Genomic DNA, 23052 nt, shown 5'->3' on the forward strand with positions numbered 1-23052 from the left:
CCTTCCTGAATCCTGCCCTTAAACACGGGGAGGGGGCTTGTGCATGTACATTCTACACACATATACATACCTTCTTATATATACCCTGCCCCGCAAAACCCACATGCACCCTGAACAGTACTCATTGTTCTCACTTAGTCACATCCAGTAGTGCACACTTCAGCATGTGCACATACAGTGTGCATAGGACTGCAAGGCACACGAACAGACTTGTGCCGATTTATGCACACATCTTCTACATCACACACAGGCACAAAGCTTTCTGTTTCCCTACTTCAGACATGCACACACACCCCATGTCCACAGACTGGTGCACACATATTCACATAATATGGAGAATCGTGAGCAAATGTGACAGGTTAAGATACACAAATCCACAAAACCTACAGAAAGCAACCAACGCCTGGACACACAGAGACCACACCCTGAGCCTAGGTGTCCATCCACCGCAATGTCTGCCTCCTGCCACCAGGTGGCAGGCCTGCAGAGAGCTGGCAGAGAGCATTGCCAAAGTTGGGTGTGCCCATTCAGACTCCTGCCACCTGCTCTGCTAGATCTGCCCTGAAGGGCCGCCTCCTCTCCATCCAACAGACACACACCGGAATAAATATAGGGTTGCAATAAATATTGGCTTGTCCAGTACTGCCAGAGGCCACAGCGGGCCATACTAAGTACGGGTCCTGAGCCTGCCTTGCCTTCCAGTTTGCCCCCAGATAGTGTGAATTCTTAGTTGTGGGGGACTTTACTTTGGTGCTGGTACCAAGGCCTGGGCACTGTTTCTGAGCTCAAGGCTGGCCTCTACTTGAGCCACAGTGCCACTTTTGGCTTCTTGAGGGTTAACTGAAAATGAGAGTCTCACAGATTTTTTTTGGGGGGGTCCGGTCGTGGGGCCTGAACTCTGGGCCTGGGTGCTGTCCCTCCGCTCTTCAGCTCAAGGCTAGCGCTCTACCACTTGAGCCACAGCGCCACTTCCAGCTTTTTTCTTTTTGCTTATGTGGTGCTGAGGAATCGAACCCAGGTCCTCATGCATGCAAGGCAAGCACTCTACCACTGAGCCACCTTCCCAGCCCATCTCAGAGATTTTTTTTTCTAACTGGGCTGGCTTCCAACCATGATCCTTAGATCTCAGCCTCCTGAGTAGCCAGGATTACAAGTGTGAGCCAAGCCTGGCTCTGAAACTCCTAAATCCAGTCTTCCCTCTGCTTCCCCAGCGCTTCCGGGTGCAAGGGCTACAGACATACAGAGCTACATGGACCTGTTGAACCCGGAGCTGGGCCTGCCTCAGGGCAAGAAACCATTTCCACCCATGTTCTCTCAGCCGTCCCCAACCCTGGGCTCTGAGATGCCCCCACCACCACCAGGCTACCCAGCTCCGAAGCCTCCTTCTGGGGTGCTGGCAGCTGACATCTACCTGCAGACCAAGAACAAGCTCCGCCACGTGGACAAGGACACCTTTAAGAAGGAGGTAGTGTGACCTGCCTCCCAGCTGTGGGACTATGCTGATGGGTGTGTGGGCGGGGGGAAGCTTTTCTGGCTGAATCCTGGTCACAGGTGGCGGCCCCTGAACCCAGGGCATACTCAGTTGAGTTGAAAGTCCTGGTCCCAGACCCATGAAGGCTCAGGGCTATACCCTGACTTCAAGGGGCTAAGACAAAGCCACTGCCTGCAGCTGGGGGCTGGCACGTGCTGCCTGTTGAGTGCAGGGCTGTCTCAGAATTGACAGAATGAATGTGGACTGACTTGCAGACATGCCCATGCCCACAGCCGTGGGCTCAGGTGGATGTGTCTTCCAGATAGGAGATGTCCCTGGCAAGGCCTGCCGGTGAGGGCTAGGGGGAGAGGCGAGGGAGCTGGACGAATGCTACCAGGACCCAGCACCCAGTGGCCAGGACGGCTGACAGAGGAGAAGCTGAGGCCACTCCCACTTGCAGCCTGAGCTCTGGTGGGTGGAGGAGTCAGTGGGGAGAAGCAAACGTGAAGGGTGCAAGCTAGGGGTGCAGGTGATTTGTGGGGCGCAGGAGGACCCGGGGTCTGCTGGCAGAGCCTCGGGGGCAAGAGAGGGGCCGACAGCTCCTGGAGTCTGGATGGGAAGTCGAGAGAGTCCTATGTATTGGCCCAAAGAGATGGACTAAGGCTGGCCTGGGAACAACCCGAGACCACAGGTGGCCAGGGATGGGGTGTTGACCCCTCAGGCTCCCCAGAGTCCCAGCCGCAGGCAGGCCTCGTCGGGGTGGAGCTCAGTACTATTTGCACAGGTGAGCCAGACCACAGGTCACCAGACCACTGGGTGGAGAAGGCCCGGGACTGGGCGGCCTCCCTGGGACTGCCCGCTCGCCCACTTCCTGCCATCCCAGAGTCGATTCCCTTTTGATCTCTGGACCGAAGGTGTGTGTGTGTGGGGGGGGGGTGGCCGGGCTGCAGAGGCCTGGGACCAGCCCACTTTCCCCGTCGGGCCTGGCGCATAGGCCCTGGCCAAGCCATGGGACAGACACTCCAAGCCAGCGCTCACCCCTGAGCCCAAACGCCCAGATCCTTGTGATCCCCAGCGCCCCTCGGGGAGTGCGTGCGTGCCGAGCTGCAGGCGCCATCCAGCCATCCACAAAGGGCCCTTTGTGTGCCCGCTGCGCCCCCCGCGCGGGCGCCCGAGCTGCGGGAGGAAGCAGGGTCGTAGGGCCCGCGCCTCCGGGGTACTGAGGGGGCCGCCTGCCCCAGAAAACAAATCCAGCGTGTCGCGTTTCCTTGCAACGTGAGCCTGGTCAGCGGGGTGCGGAGGGGGGGGGTCCCAGGCCACCGCGGGGACGCGGGGACCGCAGCCCCCCGGCCTGGCCACTCTGCCTGGGCCGCCCCTCCCCGCGCGCGCGCCGGGCTCGGCGGGGGGCGGCCGCGGCTCTGTCACCCGAGCCCTCTCGGCCGCCCCTGAAACCCGAGGCCTGGGCGCGGGTGTGGTGTCGCTTACACGGACGGCGGCGAGGGTTTCCAGATGCGGGAGGGAATGGCGGGGGCGTGACCCGGAACCCGGTGGTGGGGACCAAGAGGAGAGGTCAGGGCCCCGTCGGATCTTCGAGGAGGGCCGGGGAGGGCGCAGAGGTCGGGGTGCTCGGGGCCGGGCGGGGGGCGTGGCCACACGGGGGCGGGGGCAGGCGCAGCCCCAGCCAGGTGTGGCGGAGACGTTGCGCCCCTGTAGCATCCCGGGCCAGGGCGGGGGGGGGGGGGGGGGTCCGCCCGGGATTGGCGGGCGCCGGGTGATGTCAGGCCGGCGGAGCTCATAGGCGGGCGGCGCGCGGGCCGGCGGTAACCCGAGCCCGCGGATCTGGTAACGCAGGTGTCGGGTCCGGGCCGCCCCCGCGCCAGGTGCACTGCGGGGGCCGCCGGCACAGCCGCAGGTAGGAGCAGCCCCGGGCCCGGCGGCCTCGGGCTCTGGGCAGAGCCGGAGCCTGCCGGGGCTGGGTCCTCGACGGGGCGGCCCTGGGCCCGAGACACCCCCCCGAAGGGACGTGCGTGGGTCCCGCGCGGGGAGCGGGGTGCGGCGCGAGCCGGAGGGCCGGCCTCGGTGGGAGCCGCCGGCCGGGTCTGCGGCTCCCCCTGGCGTCCGGATTGGCCACCCCGCCCCTCGGTCCGCCCCTTCTGGCCTCAGCGGGGCCCGGGGCCTTTGGCCGGCGTCCAGAGCCCCTCCCTGTAGCGTGGGCCGCGCTGGCCCCTCCACGGGGCCCCGGGACCCTCGCCCCATCCCGCCCTGCGCCGCGAGCCGCCTCGCGTCCCGGCGGGCCGCCCCGCTCGACGGCCGCCGGCCCCGCCCGGTTCCCCAGCGAGGGAGGGGGGCGCGCGATCGGGACCAGCGCCGGAGCCCAGGGTCGCCGTCTTCCCGCAGCCGAGCTCCCGCGATCGCGATCGCCACAACGGGCTGCGGAGGCAGGACTCCGGCCGCCAGCCCCACGCCCTCAGCAAGCAGCCCAGCACCGGGGACTACTACCGCCAGCTGGGCCGCTGCGCCGGGGAGCCGCCGGACGCGCGCCGGGGCATGGCGCACAGCGAGGAGGTGCGTGCGCGTCCGCCGGCCCCCGCCGGCCGCCCGGGGCCCCGGCCCGCGGCGCGCGCCTCACCCGCCGGCCCCTCCGCTCCCCCGCAGGCCGCGCTGCTCCCCGGGAACTACGTGCAGAACGGCTGCGCCGCGGACCCCAAGGCCACCTGGGACCTGCCCCCGCCACCGCCGCCGCCGCCGCCCCTGCCCGAGGCCGGGAGCTCGCCGCCGCCCGCCCCGCCACTGCCCCTCGAGGGCGCGGGCCCCGGCGGCGGGCAGCGCCGCTCCTCCTCGTCCACAGGCAGTGAGTAGGGGCGGGAGGAGGGTGGGGGCGGCGCCGGCCGCGAAGTGGGAGGGGAGCCCTGACACCGCCCCCTCCCCAGCTCTGAGTGCTCCCCCCTCCCTCCCCTCCTCCGCGCTCCTCCTGCCAGCCCCTTACCCCTACTGGACCCTTAAGGGCTGGCCTGGGGTTGCCTTATTTTCTGCCAGAGCAGGACTGGACTGCAGTGGCCCTGGGCAAGTCCACTCCCCTCTTTGGGCCTTCTCCTGTAGGTTAGAGAGGGTCCCAGCTCCAGCGGCGTGGGGGTTTCCCCGGGGAAAGCTGAGTGGAACCAAATTTTTGAAGGCAGGACCCCTGGTGAGCCTTCCTGCCCTCCTCTCCTCAGTTCCTCTCCCTCTCCTCGTTTCTTCTGCTGCTTCTCCATGCTAGCGTCGGCAGGAGCCCTCAGACAGGACAGCCAGAGTCCCTGGCCTTGCGAGGGGTCACGCTGGTGAGCCTCTGGCTCTTCCCCCAGAGCCTCCCTCTAGCTTCCCGACAACTCCCTGGGTGTCTTTTTTGGGGGAGAAGGGGGCTGGTTTGGAACCTGAAACATGCTAAGCACACACTAGTACTGAACTACACCCTGACCCTGGATTTTTATTATTTTTATTTTGCCAATACTAGAGCTTGAACTCAGAGCCCGGTCGAAGCCCCTGAGCTTTTTTTTATTTTTTGCTCAAGGTTGGCACTCATGACTCTCCTGCCTCCGCTGGCAGGAATCACAATCCTCACATCCCAGCCTCCCCGAGTAGCTCGGGTTCCAGGTGTGAACCATTGGAGCCCCACCTGGATATTTTTTTTTATTACTTTATTGCTGTTTTAGAGGTGATATACAGCAGGGTTACCTTTACATTCATCAGGTAATAAGTACATTGCCTTCCTTTTGTGTAGTACACCTGGATTTTTAATTTTTTTTAAATTTTTTTTGGGGGGTCCAGTCGTGGGCCTGAACTCTGGGCCTGGGTGCTGTCCCTCAGCTCTTCAGCTCAAGGCTAGCACTCTACCACTTGAGCCACAGCGCCACTTCCGGCTTTTTCTGCTTATGTGGTGCTGAGGAATTGAACTCAAGGCCTCATGCATGCAAGGCAAGCGCTCTACCACTGAGCCACCCTCCCAGCCCTGGGTTTTTTTACTTTTTTGTCGGTTGTGGGGCTTAACCTCTGGGTTTGGGCACTGTCCCTGCGCTCTTCAGCTCAAGTCAAGCACTCTACACTTGAGCCACAGCGCCACTTCCGGTTTTCTGAGTGATTTAGTGGAGATAAGAGTCTCACAGACTTTCCTGCCCAGGCTGGCTTTGAACCAACCACAATCCTCAGATCTCAGCCTCTGGAATAGCTAGGATACAGGGGTGAGCCATCAGCGCCAAGCTTGGATGTATTTTTTTTTAAGAGCAAAACTGGTGACCAGGATTCTCAAGTGCCTCTGCTGTGGTCTGTGGGACAGTGGACTGTCCTGCCCTCTAGGTCTCGGACGGTACCAGTGCCCCCGTCCCAGCCCACAGAGGTGCCTTCCGTTCCGCACCCTTCCCTCAGCACAGGGAGCATGCTCAGAGCTCCGTGCCAAGCTTCATCAGCCTGACTAGGAAAGTGGTCCTTATGGAGCCAGAGCCCCTAGCTCTAAAGTCAGCTGTCCTTTCTCTTTCGTTTACAGCAGCTCCACACTAGGAAAAGAAAGGAAACAGATAGCCCTTCCCAGAAGAGGCTGGGCTGGGTGCCCTAGTAGCCCCAATGCCAAGAGGCCCCTGTGCAGCCTGCGGGGAGCTGGCGGGACCACCCCTGTGGGGGCCCTAGAGCAGGCAGTGCCAGCGGCACAAGGACAGGAAAACTCCTCCTCTGTTCTCCCCCCTTCTGCCCTCCCAAGCTGTCCCTGTCTCCCCCCTCCCCCCCCCCAGCCCCTCTCCCTCTTATAACTTTTCTGTCACTTCTCTCCTCTCGGTTCCTAGAAGTAAGAGTCCTGAGGAACAGGAAGAGTGAGTAGCTGCTCGCCAAGGCTCCCAGCTGAGGCTAAGGCGCTGGGTGTGGGAGAAGGCTTGCCCAGGGCAAACCGCAGAGGGGGCCAGGGACTTGAGGAAAGGGAAGGCCGGGGCCAGAGGCCAGGGGATCTAATGCTCCGGAGCAGTCCCCCCTCCACTTCTGTCCCTCTCTCCCACCACACCCATGCACGTGCCCCTAAGCACCCTGTGCTTGGTGGAGGATCTTGCCAGCCACACGGTTGCCCCCTCTTTTTGTGGTATGCTCTGGATCACCAGCCCTGATGTCCAAGTGCTTTTGGCCCATGTTGTGCTTTTCCTCCAGACCTGACCCCTTCTTCAGGGTTCCAAAGACAGCCCTCCCATTCACCTCTGCCCGCCAGCTTTGCGGGGGGGTGGGGGGGAGATGCAAACTATGCCCAGCTATTTGCATGCGCACCTGCCTGACCTTCCTTCCTGTGTGCTGTCCTCAGGAAGCACCTCCTTCCCGGGTCCCTCAGAGCTGAGCTGTGCTTCGCCATCAGTGTGCTCCCCGCTTGCAATCAGTGTGCCTGCTCGTCTGTCTGGAGGGGGGGAGTGGAGGGGGTTCAGATGGGTGCCAAAATGCCAGGGTCCTGAATCTATGACCTCAGAGGATCGCCCGCCCGTGCTCAGTCCAAGGGTCACTGGGCTTTGCTGAGGCGGGGAGAGAGCCAGAAGAAGACTCCACCCTGGTGGGGCCGGGCAAGGAAACCGGGGACAAAGGTCAAGTGCCTGGCCCCGGGTAGTGTTTTGGAGCCCGCAGTCAGTGACTGGGCCGAGACCTATGCGGGAGTCTCCAGGGCCGGCCCCAGAGCCATCATGAGCTCCCAAAGGCCTCCAGGCCGGGTCTTTCCATCCAGTGAGTAAGGGGGGGGGAGGGGCTGCCGTGGACAGGAGCTGGGGGACCCGGGAGACCCTGAGATCCAAGGACCTGCCTTGGGGCTCCAAAGGGCTCCACCTTTCCCGGCTTAGAGGGGCATCTGGGGAAGGAGGTGTCAAGGAGCATGTGGGGGGTAGCAATGCCATCCGGCCCCCAACCAGCGCCTCTTCTGCGGGCAGGCACCAAGTCTTTCAACATGATGTCCCCAACGGGTGACAACTCAGAGCTGCTGGCTGAGATCAAGGCAGGCAAGAGCCTCAAGCCCACCCCGCAGAGCAAGGGGCTGACCACAGTGTTCTCCGGCAGCGGGCAGCCGGCCTCCCAGGTAGGCGCCGGGACGGCGGGGCCCCCCAGTGCCCCTGGCCGGCCCTGTGCTCAGCACGGCCGCTGTGCCCTCCCGCAGCCCGACTCACCGCAGCTGCCGGTGTCTCCCACGCCGTCTCGGCCCAGGAGCCCCACCCCGCCGTTTGCGGGGTCCCAACCGGTGCTCAACGGCAGCTTGGTGCCGGCCCCGCCGGCCACGCCTGCGCCGGGCGTGCAACTGGACGTGGAGGCGCTCATCCCCACCCACGACGAGCAGGGCCGGCCCATCCCCGAGTGGAAGCGCCAGGTGATGGTTCGGAAGCTGCAGCTGAAGATGCAGGAAGAGGAGGAGCAGAGGCGGAAGGTGGGTGCCTGCTGGGCTTCCCGTAAAGCCCCGGGGTCTGCATGGAGCCCAAAGCTGTCAGCCTCCCGGCCCTTCACCCTCCTGCCTTTGGAGGACGGTTGGGGTTGCTGGATCCCTTCTGGGGACTGGTCACAGCAGCCCGCCCTCGGGAGATGTTCCTGTTTACCAAACTCTTAATGCGCTCTCAGCTCACCTGGGACCTTGTTAAAATGCCCCAGCCTGGCACCTGTAATCCTAGGTACTTAGGAGGCTGAGATCTGAGGGTATAAGTTTGAATACAGTCTGGGGTTTGGCTCAAGTAGTAGAACACCAGGCTGGAGCAAAAAAAAAAAGCTAAGGGAGAGTACTTAGGCCCTGAGTTCAAGCCCCGGTACCATACTGGCACAAAAAGATTTTTTTTAAAAATCCTATTCTGATTCAGGATGGAGTTGGGCAGATTCCTTGTTTCAAAGCCCTGGGTGGGGCTGATGATGACAGTGGTTGTCCAGGGTGATCTTAGCCAGACTGACTCAGGCTCTGTCTGCATATTGCCCCTGTCCTGCTATGGGTTCTGAGCCCTGTCCAGCCTTGGTTTCCACATCTGTAAGATGGGCTGGTCAACACTAGTTCATGCTACTCATTTTTCCAATTAGTGTTCCTAGCCCCCCCTCCTCCACACACACACACACACACACACACACACACACACACACACACACACACACACACACACACACACACACACACACACACACACACACACGTTGTGTTTTCCAGGTATTCATAGTGAATATATCAAGGCCTGTTCTCAAAGTAGCTGTGAAGAGGAGGGAGGTGGTGTTTCAACTAGGAGAAAAACTGGGGAGGGATGTGAAAGTGATCTCTGGAGAGACAAATAACTGTGCTTTGTTGCTCACACTGGGTGCTGTGACCATAACCACAGGGGTCCAGGGCTCTGAATCAGCTGCCCTGTTTGGGCTGGGGAAAGATGATAAAACAGTAAGTAGTAACATCTAGTTGGGCACTGGTGCCTCATGCCTCCAGTCCTAGCTACACAGGAGGCTGAGATCTGAGGACTGTGGTTCAAAGCCAGCCCAGGCAGGGATGTCTAAGCAGTTAACCACCAAAAGGCCAGAAGTGGAGCTGTGGCGCAATCAGTAGAGCACCAATCATGAGTAAAAAAACTAAGGGACAGTACCCAGGTCCTGAGTTCAAGCCCTAGATTTCCCCCCCTCATACCTCAAAAAATTAAGTCTTGGAAGAGGAGCAGGAGGTGGCTAGGGGATATGTGGAGTGAAGAGAAGGCTGTCGAGATGGGGTGATCTAGAATCAGAGGGTGTATAGCTCTAGGACCATACTCTAGGGGACTGAACTGGAGAGGTCAGTGGCAGTCAGGTTAGCAAGGCCTGGCCAACCACCTGGATGAGAATGGATGTTTTAAGCCAGGCGCTAGTAGCTCACACCTGTCATCCTAGCTACTCAGGAGGCTGAGATGTGAGGATCTCAGTTCAAAGCCAGCCCAGCAAGAAAGTCCGTGAGACTCTTATCTCTAATAAACCACCAGAAAACCGGAAGCGGTACTGTGGCTCACCCGCTAGAGCGCTAGCTTTGAGCTGAAGAGCTCAGGACAGCACCCAGGCCAGGCCGAGTTCAAGCCCCACAACCGGAAAAAAAAAAAAAAAAGAATGGCTGTTTTGCTGGAAAATGGAGAGCCCGGGACAGTTAAATGGAGATCTGAGGTCTTTATAAATGCAGTGGGTGTCAGGGGTGTGAAATGTCTGGCCCTTGGGCCATACAAGACCCTATCATTAGGTATGGGATGAGACAGACTCATATACTGTTAAATGTCCACAGCAGCCTGTAGTGATAATTATGTATGGCATGGAAATTACATTATAAATATCCAAATGAAGCCAGGGGACGGTGGCTCACTCCTGGAATCCTAACTGCTCAGGAGACTGAGATCTGAGGATTGTGGTTCAAAGACAGCCATGCCAGGAAAGTCCATGCGACTCTTATCTCCAGTTAACCAGCAAAAATGCCAGAAGTTGGAGCTGTGGCTCAAATGGTAGAGCACCTACCTTGAGCAAAAAAGCTCAGGGACAGCACCATGCATGCCCTGAATTCAAGCCCTGGGACTGGCCCACACATACAAAAAACTTAAAAAGAGGAGGCTGGGAATGTAGCTTAGTGGTAGAGTGCTTGCCTAGCATGCATGAAGCCCTGGGTTCGATTCCTCAGCACCACATAACAGAAAAAGCTGAAGTGGTGCTGTGGCTCAAGAGGTAGAGCGCTAGCCTTGAGCAAAAGCAGCTCAGGGACAGAGCGCAGGCCCTGAGTTCAAGCCCCAGGACGGGCAAAAACGAACACATAAATAAATAAGAGTGGCTTGACCTGTCCACAGAGGTAAAACACTGACCACTGAGACAAGCAGGGCTTGAGCCCCAGGGAGCCTGAGGAAGGGTTGGCCGTCAGGTCGCCTGGGGTATCTCCCTGGGGTTCTGGTCAGGAAACCGTCGGCCCTGGATAGTGTTCGGCTTCAACGCCTTTCGCATGTTCCTTGGGTGGTGTAATGAGCCACGGAGCCAGGCCTGGAGACCCCCACACCCGGCGGCCTGCCCGCCCTGCAGCGGCGCCAGCGACCAGCACTGCCCCCTACCGGCGACCAAAGCGAACACCGCCCGGAGCCGAAGCCCGCCGCCGGCCAGGCACGGGGCCCGGTGCCCGCCAACCAGCCCCGCGGAGCCATTACACCACCCGGGACATGCAAAAGGAGCCCCCGCTGCGGCGGGAGCGGGGCCAGAAGGAGACGCGTCTCCCTCCCCTCTCTTGTCTCCCCCGCCATAGCTGACAGCCGCCAGCGCGTGCTGCTACCCGCCAGAGGGCTGGAGGTACTCTCACGAGTACAACGCCATCCTCGGGCCCTTCGGCGAGCTCATGACCGAGGCCGACGTCCTCCGCATCGAGCAGCAAATCGAGAACCTCCAGGTGCTGCACAAGGCGCAGAGGCTGGAGGCGCGCCTGGAGCAGCTGGAGCTGGAGCTGGAGCAGCTGCTCCCCATCTCGGCCGCGCTGGCCGCGCCGCGCTTCACGGTCGACCCGCGCCGCATGCACGGCCGCGCCGCCAGCCTGCCCGCCTGGTGCAGCAAGATCTCCGCGCTGCTCAAGAGCATGGCCACGCTGCTGGCCACGCTGGGCGGCCAGCCCGCGCACCTGGCCGAACTGCTGGCCGCTGACACCGGCCAGCCGCTGCCGCCGCTGCCCGACGCACCCTCCAGACCCGGGCCGCTGTGCCTGGGCCGCTCGCACGCGCTCAGCTGGTGCCGCGAGGCCGTGGCGCGCGAGATCCTCGAGTGCGGCGTCTCCGTGCGCCGCCTGCGCGCCGCCTACGAGCTGCGCGCCCAGGACGCCGCGTGCGCGTCCACGCCGGCGTTTACGTCCGAGTCTCCGCCCCCCTCCGAGTGCTCGCCCATACCTGCGCCCACGAGTGCGTCCGCTCCCGCGTTTACGTCCGAATCCCCGCCCACCTCCGCGTGTGCCTCCCCGCCCGCGCCCACGTGCGCGCACGGCCTGCGGCACGAGATCCCACACCCCGCCAGCGCTCCAGACCGGGAGCCCATTCTGGAGGAGGACTACGTAGCTGCCGGCTCCGGGGAGCCAGACGCCGCCGTCGCCAACGGCCTGCTGGCCGCCGGGGAGCCCCCAAGCACCTCCGAATCTGCCGAGACGCCGGATGGCCAGGACGCGCTGCTGGAGTCCGAGCTGGAGCAGCTGGCGAGCAGGCCGCCGCTTCCCACCGAGCTTCCCGGCGTCCAGGACTACATCAACATGCGCAAGGAGCGCATCGTCTACCTCTTCCTGGACCACTGGCGCAAGTGGACCTTCCGCGGCCCCGGGCACCAAGCCCAGGCGCGCCTGCGCAGACTGCTGCCGCGCGTGGTGGCCGCCGGCGCCGTCCCGGGTCCCCAAGCCCCCGACGCCGGCCCGCAGCCCGCGGCCCGCGGCCCCGACGGGCGCCTCCTGCACTTGCTGAAGCAGCGGCAGGTGGTGGGCCGGCTGCTGGGCCGCTGGCGGAGTCTGCTGCGGCAGATGCCCGCGCGCCGGCCGCGCGGCCCGGGCCTGGGGCACGGCGTGTACTGGCCCCAGCACTTCCTGCCGCCCCTCGACGGCGGCCGGCCGCGGCGCTACGACAGCCTCACGCTCGACCTCTTCATGCTCGGCTACTTCCAGCTGCTGGAGATGAGCCTGAGCCGCGAGGAGCGCGAGTTCCGCCACCTGCTGTGCTACGAGGTGTTCGACCGGCTGGGCAGCCACCCGTGGGAGCGCATCCGCCGCTTCCACCGCGCCGTGCTCGAGGAGGTGGAGGCCGGCCGGCGCGGCTGGAGAGACGGCTTCGACGACCTCAGCCGCCAGTTCTTCGGGGACGGCCCCGAGGCCGAAGCGGGCCCCCGGGAGGAAGGGGCAGAGGAGAAGGAGAGGCGCCAGGACGAGGAAGAGAGGGGGCCGGGGGAAGAGGCCAGCCCCGCCCCGCCGGAGGACCCGCCCGAGACCCCGGCGCCCGCGCCGCCGCCCCCGCCCGCCGCCCCGCCGCCCACCTCCGGCCCGCCGAGCGGCCCTGGCCCCGCGGAAGACCCCTTGGAATTGGTCTCTGAGATGGGCGAGTTCAGCAATGAGGACATCTGCCGCTACATCGATCGCAGCTTCTCCTTCTGGAAGGAGAAGGAGGCAGAGCTGTTTGAGATCTGAACGGGAAATTCAGTACTTGGTCTCACGCATCGCAGCCCAGGCTCCATGGCCTGTCTGAGGCCCCAGGCCGGTGCCGAGCGGCGTGCCGGGGCCCTGCTGCCCCAGTCTCTGAGGTCCCCCGCAGGCCGGCTGTGGGGCCTCGACGGGACAGGCAGGGCGCGACACCTGGCAGGAGTTTCCCTGTGGCCTGGGCTTTGCCATGGAAGCAGCAGCAGAAGTGGGCCGAGGGAGGGACGGGGGATCTCCCCCCAGGCAGTGTGGCTGGCCCATTCTTTCCTCTCGTGTGCTTGGTTTTCACTGAAGTTAACAGCTACCTCCGTGGCCACCTGTGCAGTGTTCCGTGTGATGTGCAGCGTGTGCAGACTCTTTCTCTTCTGTATCGTCCAAGGAAGGAATAAAACACTTTGCCTTGGGCTGTGTGTTGGATGTCCCCCATGGGCCACCCCGTGTCATTACAATGAACGGGGCAGGCACGGGCCTCTTGTGAGTCAGTCACAGAGAAGCCCGGGGTGCCAGAGCCTCTTTAGGCTGGTTAGGAGTGGGGTGGAGGCTCAGTCTGGGTCTGTCCAGAGATTCTGGGTGATGGGACTGGAGCCATCCACCCACCCGCCCTGTGGGAAAGCAAACTCGGGCCCTCTGGGGCCCAGCTGCTGTGTTCTCTGCCCCCTTCTACCTTCTGCACTCAGCTCTGAACTTCCGCCACTGCTCTTAGGCCACCAGCCTGAGCCACTAGAGGCTACTCAGGAGGTTGAGATCTGAGGATCCCGGTTCAAAACCAACTTAAACAGAAAATCTGTGAGACTCTTACCAATTAACCAGCAAAAAGCCAGAAGTAGAGCTGTGACCCAAATGGTAGAGCACCAGCCTTGAGTGAAAAAGCTAGGGGATGCCTAGGCCCCATAGTCAAGCCCCAGTGCGCACACATGCATGCGCGTGTGTGTGCACACACACACACACACACACACTCGGTGGGGGATGTCTCTACCTGTGGCGACATAGGTGTTCTGTTGCCCAGGCTCTCCAGTGGCCCCATACCTGCTGGCCCACACTTGTCCTAAGCTTTGTGGGTTTTTTTTAGGAGGAAGAGGAGGAGGCCCGGCTGGCCAGCCTGCCTGCCTGGAGACGAGATCTCCTTCGGAAGAAGCTGGAAGAGGAGAGGTGAGCTGGCAGGGGGTCAGGATGAGGCTGGTCTGGCAGGGTGTCTTGATGGTTCTTGAGGCATGAGCATCAACTAATGTTGTCTCTTTCCTCTTCCAGGGAGCAGAAGCGGTAAGTATGGGGCTGCCACCCTTTCTCCACCTAGTATCAGAAGCTTGACCTATTGTACCCTTTCATCAGCCTAATCTTGGGGATACGGGATATCTTGTCAGTCATTTCAGACCTTGAAGCATGACCTCTCTGCTCCCAGTGGTGTCTAATTCCCTCTCTTTCTCTTAACACCTGTCTCCAAAGTCTAGCTGTTGTGCTCTTTCTTTCAAAATGATCCACTTCCACCTAGTATTCCATCCTTCCCACCCTGCAGTGATCCCAATAACAGGATCAATAATGTTAATTATCTGTCCCTCTAAACATAGTTTCTGCACTCAGTAATCTGACCCAGTGCTATCCAATAAATATGATATGAAGCCAGGCACTGGTGGCTCACACCTGTAATCCTAGCTACTCAGGAGGCTGAGATCTGAGGATTGCGGTTCAAAGCCAGCTTGGGCAGGAATGTCCGTGAGACTCTTATCTCCAATAAAACCACTAGAAAACTGGAAGTGGTGCTGTGGCTCAAGGGGTAGAACGCTCACCTTGGGCTGAAGAGCGCAGGGACAACGCCCAGGCCCAGAGTTCAAGCCCACGACCGACCCCCCAAAAAAAAAAAGATGTGAGCTTCATACACAAATTTAAATCCTAGTAGTCACATTTAAGAAAATATAGAGGGAACCAGTTGCTGGTGGCTTACTCCTGTCAGCTACTCAGGAGGCTGAGATCTGAAGATCACGGTTCAAAGCCAGCCAGGGCATGAAAGTCCGTGAGACTCTGATCTGCAATTAACCACCAGAAAGCCGGAAGTGGTGCTGTGGCTCACGAGGTAGAGTGCTTACCTTGAGCTGATGAGCGCAGGGACAGCACCCAGGCCGAGTTCAAGCCCAACCAAAAAAAAAAGAATATAGAGGGGCTGGGAAGGTGGCTCAGTGGTAGAGTGCTTGCCTTGCATGCATGAGGCCCTGGGTTCAATTCCTCAGCACCACATAAGCAGAAAAAGCCAGAAGTGGCACTGTGGTTCAAGTGGTAGAGCACTAGTCTTGAGCTGAAGAGCTAAGGGACAGCACCCAGGCCCAGAGTTCAGGCCCCACAATGGGAAAAAAAAAAAATGTAATCCTAGCCACTCAGAACTCAGGAGGCTGAAATCTGATGATTGAGGTTTGAACCCAGACCAAACGGAAAAGTCTATGAGAGTTTTATCTACAACTAACCAGCAAAAAGCCAGAAGAGGAGGTATGGCTCAACTGGTAGAGCCACAGCCTTGAGTGACAAACCTAAGGGATAATGCCCAGACACAGAGTTCAGGCAGAGGAAGGGGCCGGGGAGCAGTGTGTGTGGACAACAACACCTTGGTTTCCAAACTACCATGTAGTGGTGTTTTGTTTGTTTGTTTTTGCTAGTCCTGGGGCTTGAACTCAGGCTGGGCACTGTTCCCTGAGCTTCTTTCACTCAAGGCTAGCACTCTACCACTTAAGCTACAGTACCACTTCCAGCCTTTTCTGTGTATGTGATACTGAAGAATTGAACCCAGGGCTTCAGGCCTCCTAGGCAAGTACTCTACCACTCAGCCACATGCCCAGCCCCAAACTACTGTGTATTTGACACTTACATTACATCCCAAATTGGACCAGCCAAATATCAAATGCTGCACAACCACATTTAGTGGCTGCCCTGTCAACAGAGGGGATGTACCCAGTAACCTCACTCCATGACCTCACCCATCCTCACACTGCCGTGTGGTGACCAACATTGCTGTTTCCAGTAACACTGCCAAGTCCCTAATAACCCAACTTCAGCCTCCCACCTCGCCAGTTCCTCCTTGTGACCCAGTAACCCCGATCTGCCACCAGGCAAGGCCCTGTGTCTGTTTCCAGCAGCCTAATTCTGTCTTCATTTCCTCCTCTTCCATTACCATTCTGGTGCCTGGCCCAACCGAGTGGTCCAGCCCAGGCTTTACTGGGTTCTATCCCCATCCATCCACAGAAAAGAGGAGGAGAGACAGAAGCAGGAGATGCAGCAGAGGGAGAAAGAGCAGTCGGAGAAGCTGCGGACCCTGGGCTACGATGAAACCAAGCTAGCGCCCTGGCAGCGACAGGTCATCCTGAAGAAGGGGGATATCCCTAAGCAATAGTGGGGAAAGACACCACGGCCTCCTGCCTGTTAGCCTGAGCTCAGAGGGGGCGTCTCCCAACCCCTGCTTCGGCCTGCACGGTGGGTATGGACGGGCTGGGCGCCGTGCCGTCCCTCCCCTCTGCGCGGGAACCCTCTCTGACCCCCACACCCCGGCCCCGCACCCCCAGCCCCGCCGCCGCTGGAGCGCAGGCGCGCGCTGCAGCCGCCGCCGCCACCGCCACCGCCACCGCAGTCTGCCCAGAAAAAGTGCCCAAGCTGCTGACGCAAACCGCCGCCGCCTATTTGCATGCCGACTCACACGCGCGCGCGCACGCACGCACGCACACCTGCATGCTCCTGACTGTCAGCGTGCAGCCCCCTCCCCCGCACCCCGGAATGGGCGTCGCTGGAGCATCCTGGGCGGAGGCAAGCCCCGAGCTCGGGAAGGGGTTTTCCTCCCCGACCCACATCTCGCCTGGCCTGGGTCCAGACGCTTTTCTCACCCCCTCCCCGCCGAGGGTTTCCTCTCAAGTCATTTGTTTACCAGAAACGTGGAAGCCTGCCCGTCGAGGGGGCGGGACTTCCGCCCCGGGCCCCGCCTTCGCCCCTCCGCCCTCCAGTTACCCCCGCCGGGACCCTCGCTCGCTCCCCCTTCCTCGGCCCTGCTGGGGTGAGTGCAGGACGGGGGTGGGCCGTGGCCCCGACTGCTCCCGCCCCCAGCCCTGCCGCCCTCCCCCGATTAAAGCTCTCTGCCGCCTGGGCTCGGCTCACTCTCACTGGGCGTCGCCGCGACTCGCCTTGGGGTCCCGAGGGGGGGCAGCAGGGTGCACGGGGGTGGGGGGTGCGGGGCCCCGGCCGTGGGAGGCCAGGCTCGCGTCACTTAAAACCCCCCCTCCGGCCTGCACGGACACACCAAAAAGCTGCTTTTTTCAGAGATTTAATACCGAGGCGTCGGGCCGGGAACCGGTGCGCAGTCACCGGCCCCCAGCAGGTGGACAGGGAGGCGGGCCGGCGCTGCTACGCAGGGCCGGCCGGGGCTTAGTAAGTGACATAACATGTCTACACGCATAAGTAACCGTACTTAGGGCTTGGGGCGCCGGGTCACCGGGGCGTCGCCGCGGGCGCGTCCCGCTGCAGGCGGGCGCGCAGGTCCTCGGCGCAGCCGCCCAGCCCCATGCGCTCCAGGGCTGTGTAGATGGCGCCCAGCACCGCGGGCTGCTGCTGGCGCCAGCGCTTGAGCATCTCGTACTGCTGGTCACGGAACCGGCAGATCTCCACCTCCACGGCCTCGATCTCCGCCTCGCGCAGCCCCAGCGTGCGCACGAACTCCTTCCAGCGCCGCGCCGGCACCGCGTCCACCACGTCGTACAGCTGCGGCCCCGGCTGCAGCAAGGCGGCGGGCGAGCCTGCAGGGGGCGCTGGTTCCGGGGCTGGAGGCGCGCCTGCGGGCGGGGCCAGAGGGAGAGCCAATGGGACGTCAAGCTGCAGCAGGGGGCGGAGTCGGGGAGGGCGGGCTCACTCCTTTCTGTAATCTTAGCTAGTAACCAGGAAGCTGAGACCTGGGGATCCTGGGTCAAAGACGGCCTGGGTGAGTAAGTCCATGAGACTTATCTCCAGGTAGCCAACAAAAGGCTGGAAATGGGGCTAGGAAGGTGGCTGAATGGTAGAGTGAGTGCCTCGCATGCATGAAGCCCTGGGTTCAATTCCTCAGCACCACAGAAGCAGAAAAAGCCAGGAGTGGTGCTATGACTCAAGTGGTAGAGCCTTGAGCTGAAGAGCTGAGGGACAGCGTCCAGGCCAAGTTCAGGCCGCATGACCGACAAAAAAAAAAAAGGCTGACAATGGAGTGGTGGCTCAAGTGGTACACACTAGCCTTGAAAGAATGTCCAGCCTTAGCGTTTGCTAGGAGAATTCAAGGCTCTGAGTTCAAGCCTGTCTCCCAGGCAAACACATACATACATGCATTTGTACATACATCATATATACATAATGCCTAATGGACCCTAAGGACAAGGCACAGACACCACTCAAGTAACTGAGTGGGAAATTGTAGTCAAGTTATAAAACCACAACATTTCACCTTGAACTTAAACAGGATGGGGTCAAGGCCTCAGACCACTTAATCTCTTACCAAGAGCTCTGCTGGGCAGGTGGTCCCAGGGTTGTGGCACATGCCGGCAAGGAGCAGCCTGGGTCTGAGAGGAGCCAGGGATCCAGCAGCTGTTGGTTACCAGCTGGTCGGTACAGGTCTTCCTACTGTCTCCAGGGGGCACCAGGAGAGAGCAGACGCTGTCCAAGGGTGAGAGATGGGTGTCCTGGAAGCCAAGGGAGGTCCCAGTTGAGCCCTGTTTTCTTAGAAAGGCCTCCTTCTGCTGTGGACTTTGGCAAAGAGTCAGGCAGCAGAAATCCCCAATGCTGCCTCCCCCAGCAGCCCTTGCCCTCTCTTGCTGCCCAGTAGAACACCCTTGTTGTCTCTGCCTGGAACTCTGCCCTGTTCACCCACCCCAGAAGAACATTTTTCCCCTGAATGTTAGCTCCCTGGACCTTAGCAGACAGAGCTACTGAGGGCTGGCCTCCTCCACTAGTAACTCAGCTCTTAACACGTGTCCTTTAGGTCTAACCTACTGTCAGCTGCTGGAAGTAAGCTAACAGCAAGTAATTGAGTCCCAGAAAGCAGCCTTTTTCCCCCATTACGTTCTGAGATTCTTACCCGTGGTGGGGTCAGGGCCTCTGTCCCAGCTGGGTCTGCTGAAAGACACAAAGAAGCTCTGGTTAGAACTTGCTCAGGCAAGACCCCTCCACCTGAGTCCTGGTCCAGCTCTTCCTCTTGGTTTCTTCTGACTTAGTTTCTCCTTTTGTGCCAATCAGGGTTGACTCTGAAGTGTCTATCCTGATCCCAGGCTTGGGGACTTACCAGACACCACAGGCTTAGGAGGCTGGCGGTAGTGATACCTGTAGATCAGGACGGCTCCAAGCAGGAGTAGAAGCACCAGGCCAGCCACAAGCACCTGAATCCAGAACACTGAAAGAGCAGCTGGTAGGTGCTGGGTGGTGGCTACTGCCCAGCAGCTCTCCCCTCAGGAATCCCAGCACACCACCTACTCTGCCTCCAGCCACAGACAGCAGCGCAGGGCTCGGGACAGCTCCTGAAGATGCTCCTGTAGGAGAGGTGAGGGACTGAGGCGGGAGGCACACACACTACAAGGGCTCCTCAGGACTGCCTGATGGTTTCCCCATCCCGCAGCCCCTTCCTTCTCCAGGCCTCTCTCCTGTAAGCCTCACTAAAGGTCCCTAAAGTATTGTTGAAATGTCACCTGTGTCTCCAACAAATACTATTTACTGAGCTTTTGAGCATCTAGACCAGGTTCCATAAGAGTTCCATAAGGATTCTTTGCCAGGTGCCAGTGGCTCACGCCTGTAATCCTAACTACTCAGGAGGCTGAGATCTGAGGATCATGGTTCAAAGCCAGCCTGGGCAGGAAAGTCCATGAGACTCTTATCTCCAACAAACCACTAGAAAACCGGAAGTGGTGCTGTGGCTCAAGTGGTAGAGCGCTCGCCTTGAACTGAAATGCGCAGGGAAAGCGCCCAGGCCCAGAGTTCAAGCCCCATGACTGACCAAAAAAAAAAAAAAAAAAGAGTAAGGATTCTTGCCTCTTTCATTTTTTTTTTTTTTTGAGGTGAGGGGTACTGAATACTGAAGCTTGAACTCACATCCCTGTACTGCTAGGCCTGGCAGTGCTCTAACATAGGAGCTATGTCCTTAGCTCCTGTCTTCCTCTTTGGTCCCCTCTATAGCCCCACTACTACAATGGTGTCTAGAAAACAGCAAGTGCTCAAAGACATAGACAGTTGGGTGCTGGTGGGTGCTGGTGGCTCAAGCCTGTAATCCTAGCTACTCAGGAGGCTAAGATCTCAGGATCGTGGTCCAAAGCCAGCCTGGGAAGACTCTTAATTTACCAGAAAGAAAAAAAAAAAAAACCTGGAAGTGGAGATGTGGCTCAAGCAGTAAAACTTCTTTTTTTTGGGTCCGGTAGTGGGGCCTGAACTCTGGGCCCAGGCGCTGTCCCTTAGCTCTTCAGCTCAGGGCTAGCGCTCTACCACTTGAGCCACAGTGCCACTTCCGGCTTTTTTCTTTTTGTTTATGTGGTGCTGAGGAACTTTCTACCAAGGAAAAGGTAAGGGAAGCATAAGGTACTGAGTTCAAGCTCCAGTACACACACACACACACACGCACGCACGCACGCACGCACGCACGCACGCACGCACGCACGCACGCACGCACGCACGCACGCACGCACGCACGCACGCACGCACGCACGCACGCACGCACACGCACGAGCACGGGCAAATGAGTAAGGTGTCTTCCCCTTGCCAGGAAGGACCTACTGCCCCCTTCCTCCATGTTTGCACCGAGATCAGAGGTTATTTCTCTGAGCTTGCCCAAGAATTTGAAGCCCAGCCTCAGTTCTGAAGCTCTTCTCAGTGTGACTGCCTATATGAGCAACAAGTCATTCTGAACGTTCAGCTGGAAGGATCGCTAAGGGACATGATGGCACAACATGAAGATACCTCCCCTTATTTATCTGGAATAAAGCAAACCCAAATTTCCCTTTACCAACCTGCTCACTAGTGGACCCACCCCTCAAGCTCCTTCCTCCTTAGCCCTAACCAGAAGTAGCTTCCCCAATCCTCCCCCCATCCTCCCTGCCCTTGGGCCCAGGAGAGCCGGGAAGTTACGTGGGGCAGGACACGCAGGCATCACCACGTTCGTAGAAGCCAGGCAAACAGGGGCCACATTCAGTGTCTCTGCTAGAACCTGCAGAACAAGAGATGACAGGGGTCATGGGGGGATGTGGGGCTGGGAGAAGGGAGCGAGGTGTTATGATGGGATATGGGGCTAGGAAAAGGGGTCCAGGAGTTAGCCCAGGGCGAAGTACTTACAGGGCAGCTGTGGGTGGCGGTTCAAGACCTCACAGTCGGTGCAAGGGCGGCAGTGGAAGGGTGAACTTTCCCTACAGGGCTTGGCTGAGCAGTCCACAAACCAGCCAGGTGCACAGCCGCACTGGGTGTCTGCCAGTGTGGAACAGTTCTTCAGGGCTACCTGGGAGGCTAGTGGGGGAGAGGGGGGTGTGCAGAGATAGTCAGGGCCACAGATCCCCTATGGAAATCAGGGCCAGCGTCCTCAGAGGGTGGACACAGGGACAGAGCAGACAGATAAGGACTCGCCCAAATAGGAGGGAAGACAGCAAGTCCCAGCAGACTAGAGGCCAAGGCACACCAGAAAGGGAAAGGGGCCAAGGCACCCCGAGGCAGGATCAGGGTAGAGGATGGGTGGGTGGGTGACAGAGCCCTTACATCCAAAGCCTGGACCCAAGGCTAGCCACGTGGCCAGAAAGACCCTGGCCATGTCCTGCCTATCCCGGGCAGCTCCTCACCCTCCTCATCGCAGGACTGGCAGCGGGTACACCGAGGCTTAGAGTGATTATCCCTGGCCAAGAAGGTACCCTGGGGGCACGGGAGGCAGGTGGGGGCCCCACAGGGCTCTGTGCAGGTGGCCTTCATGTAGTGTCCTGTGGAGGCCACGCAGAGGTGGCAGGTCTGCCCAGAACCTCTGGGCTGTTCCCCACCTTGCCCTCCCTGCCTATCCCTGGCACTCGGCTTCCCTCCCACCTCACCTGGCGCACCCCAGCTTCTCCCCACTCCACTCTCAAACCTGCCTGACTGCCGCTACCCCCAGCCAGCCCCTCACCCCGGTCACTTACCCACTGGACAGCCCTTGCAACACAGCGGGTTAGACCGCCTCTGGAGGCCACTGGCACAATCACACCCAGGCCCAGGGGTGCTGGCCTGGCCCTGGGCACCCAGCAGCAGGAGCAGGAGGACAGCCTAGGGGCACAGGTACCGCTGACCCCACGCGGGGCCTCTCCTCACCCAGCTTCCTCCTCAGCAGAGGCCCCAGTATTTGCCCACAGAGCAGCCCGCTTCCCAGGCTCCAGGGCAGCAGGGTTGCCATGGGTAGGGGGTGAGCCCAGCTTCCTTCCTCAAGATTAGGAGGGGCAGAAGAGGGGCCCTGTCAGCCCCTCACACATTTCCCTCCCATCAGGGCCAGAATCTCACCCTACCTGTGCTTTCTGTGAGGTGCCCACCCCACCCCCCCAGACCCCTGTGATCCTGAGAAGTACATTTCCTCTCGACGGAAGGGCGCTGCCGCCACAGCTCAAAGTAGGTCGGGGAGAGGGGAGGGCGCAGTGAGGCCCGATCATGATCACAGATGCCTGTGGGGCCCCTTCCCTAGGCAAAGGCTCATTCCTAGGCTGTAAGCGGGCTCGGGATCCCCCCTCCTCCCCCCATCCCCACTCACCGCAGCCCCTGCCGTGCAGCCCCAGGGCCACGGTTCCATGGCCTTCTGAGCAGGCCTGTGCCTGGTCCTGGGGCCCGGGGCTTCCCCCCCAGCAGCCCTTGCCCTCAGAGCCTAGCCAGGACCTGCAGGGCCCGCCTTCTAGAAGAACCCGCCTCAGGGGCAGCCAGGGCGGGGCCTACCTTCTCTGGAAGCCAAGCAGGATGTGCAGGACGCACCCCCACGGCCAGATGGACACCCTGATGCCAGCTCCTGCCTGGTGGCCCTAGCGCGCCTGTGCCCGAGTGGTGGCGTGGGCCAGGGCTGCAGCCCCACCCTCTCCCTGAGTCTAGCCCTAGTGATGGGAACCGCCACTTAGGAGGCACAGTCAGGGCAAATGATTCCTGTTTGGGCTTCAGTGCCCAGGTGTTGTGCAAGGGGTGGGGCTAAAAGTACCTAGGCGGACCCAGATGGGAGCCCCACCTTCCCGTTACTCAGATATCCTCTGAGGAGCCTGAGATAGTCATCTGCTGCGCCTCCACACAGGCTCAGGGGTGGGGCAGAGGGAGAGCAAGGAGGGCAGCCGAGTGAAGGCTGATGGCCGGGGCAGGGAGCAGTCCCGGGGGTTGATCTGGAGACCCCTCCCCCCTCCAACCCATTACTGCACGGCTGCTTCGCCCGGTGTCTTGCGTGGAGCCCCAGGGCAGCCTGGTAGCAGAGGCACATCCAGAAGCCCCCCTGCACCTGGGC

At 60.4% G+C, this 23052-nt stretch overlaps 3 protein-coding genes across 10 annotated transcripts in view; 2 read left to right on the forward strand and 1 right to left on the reverse strand.

Annotated features, from left to right (window-relative positions):
- Positions 1–16722, forward strand: part of Espn (espin) — a 35684-nt gene extending 18962 nt beyond the window's left edge. The window contains exons 7-15 of one of the 8 annotated variants that reach the window (XM_070037233.1): positions 1212–1465; positions 3869–4036; positions 4127–4322; positions 6280–6306; positions 7387–7532; positions 7611–7874; positions 13678–13757; positions 13857–13868; positions 15834–16722. In XM_070037233.1, the coding sequence (XP_069893334.1) occupies positions 1212–1465; positions 3869–4036; positions 4127–4322; positions 6280–6306; positions 7387–7532; positions 7611–7874; positions 13678–13757; positions 13857–13868; positions 15834–15981 (1295 nt within the window). In that variant the 3' untranslated portion in view covers positions 15982–16722. Of the gene's footprint in view, positions 1–1211; positions 1466–3868; positions 4037–4126; positions 4323–6279; positions 6307–7386; positions 7875–13677; positions 13758–13856; positions 13869–15833 lie in introns of all 8 variants that reach the window. The other 7 variants (XM_070037230.1, XM_070037234.1, XM_070037236.1 and 4 more) reach the window with 7 other exon arrangements.
- Positions 8610–13012, forward strand: LOC138838121 (espin-like protein). The gene has a single exon (XM_070037238.1). The coding sequence runs from the start codon at positions 10791–10793 to the stop codon at positions 12597–12599; it is 1809 nt and encodes a 602-aa protein (XP_069893339.1). The 5' UTR covers positions 8610–10790; the 3' UTR covers positions 12600–13012.
- A 196-nt stretch (positions 16723–16918) lies between the features above and the next one.
- Tnfrsf25 (TNF receptor superfamily member 25) lies at positions 16919–22424 on the reverse strand. The gene is made up of 10 exons (XM_070036941.1): positions 22327–22424; positions 21728–21851; positions 21401–21535; positions 20907–21074; positions 20703–20781; positions 19065–19120; positions 18877–18984; positions 18673–18710; positions 18094–18277; positions 16919–17404 (listed from the first exon to the last, which is right to left on the reverse strand). The coding sequence occupies exons 1-10, from the start codon at positions 22363–22365 to the stop codon at positions 17064–17066; spliced, it is 1272 nt and encodes a 423-aa protein (XP_069893042.1). The 5' UTR covers positions 22366–22424; the 3' UTR covers positions 16919–17063.
- Positions 22425–23052: the final 628 nt, after the last annotated feature.

This window comes from Dipodomys merriami, unplaced genomic scaffold, assembly GCF_024711535.1.
Source record: "Dipodomys merriami isolate MVZ:Mamm:240054 unplaced genomic scaffold, mDipMer1.0.p SCAF_28, whole genome shotgun sequence".
In the NCBI taxonomy this organism is placed as follows: domain Eukaryota; kingdom Metazoa; phylum Chordata; class Mammalia; order Rodentia; family Heteromyidae; genus Dipodomys; species Dipodomys merriami.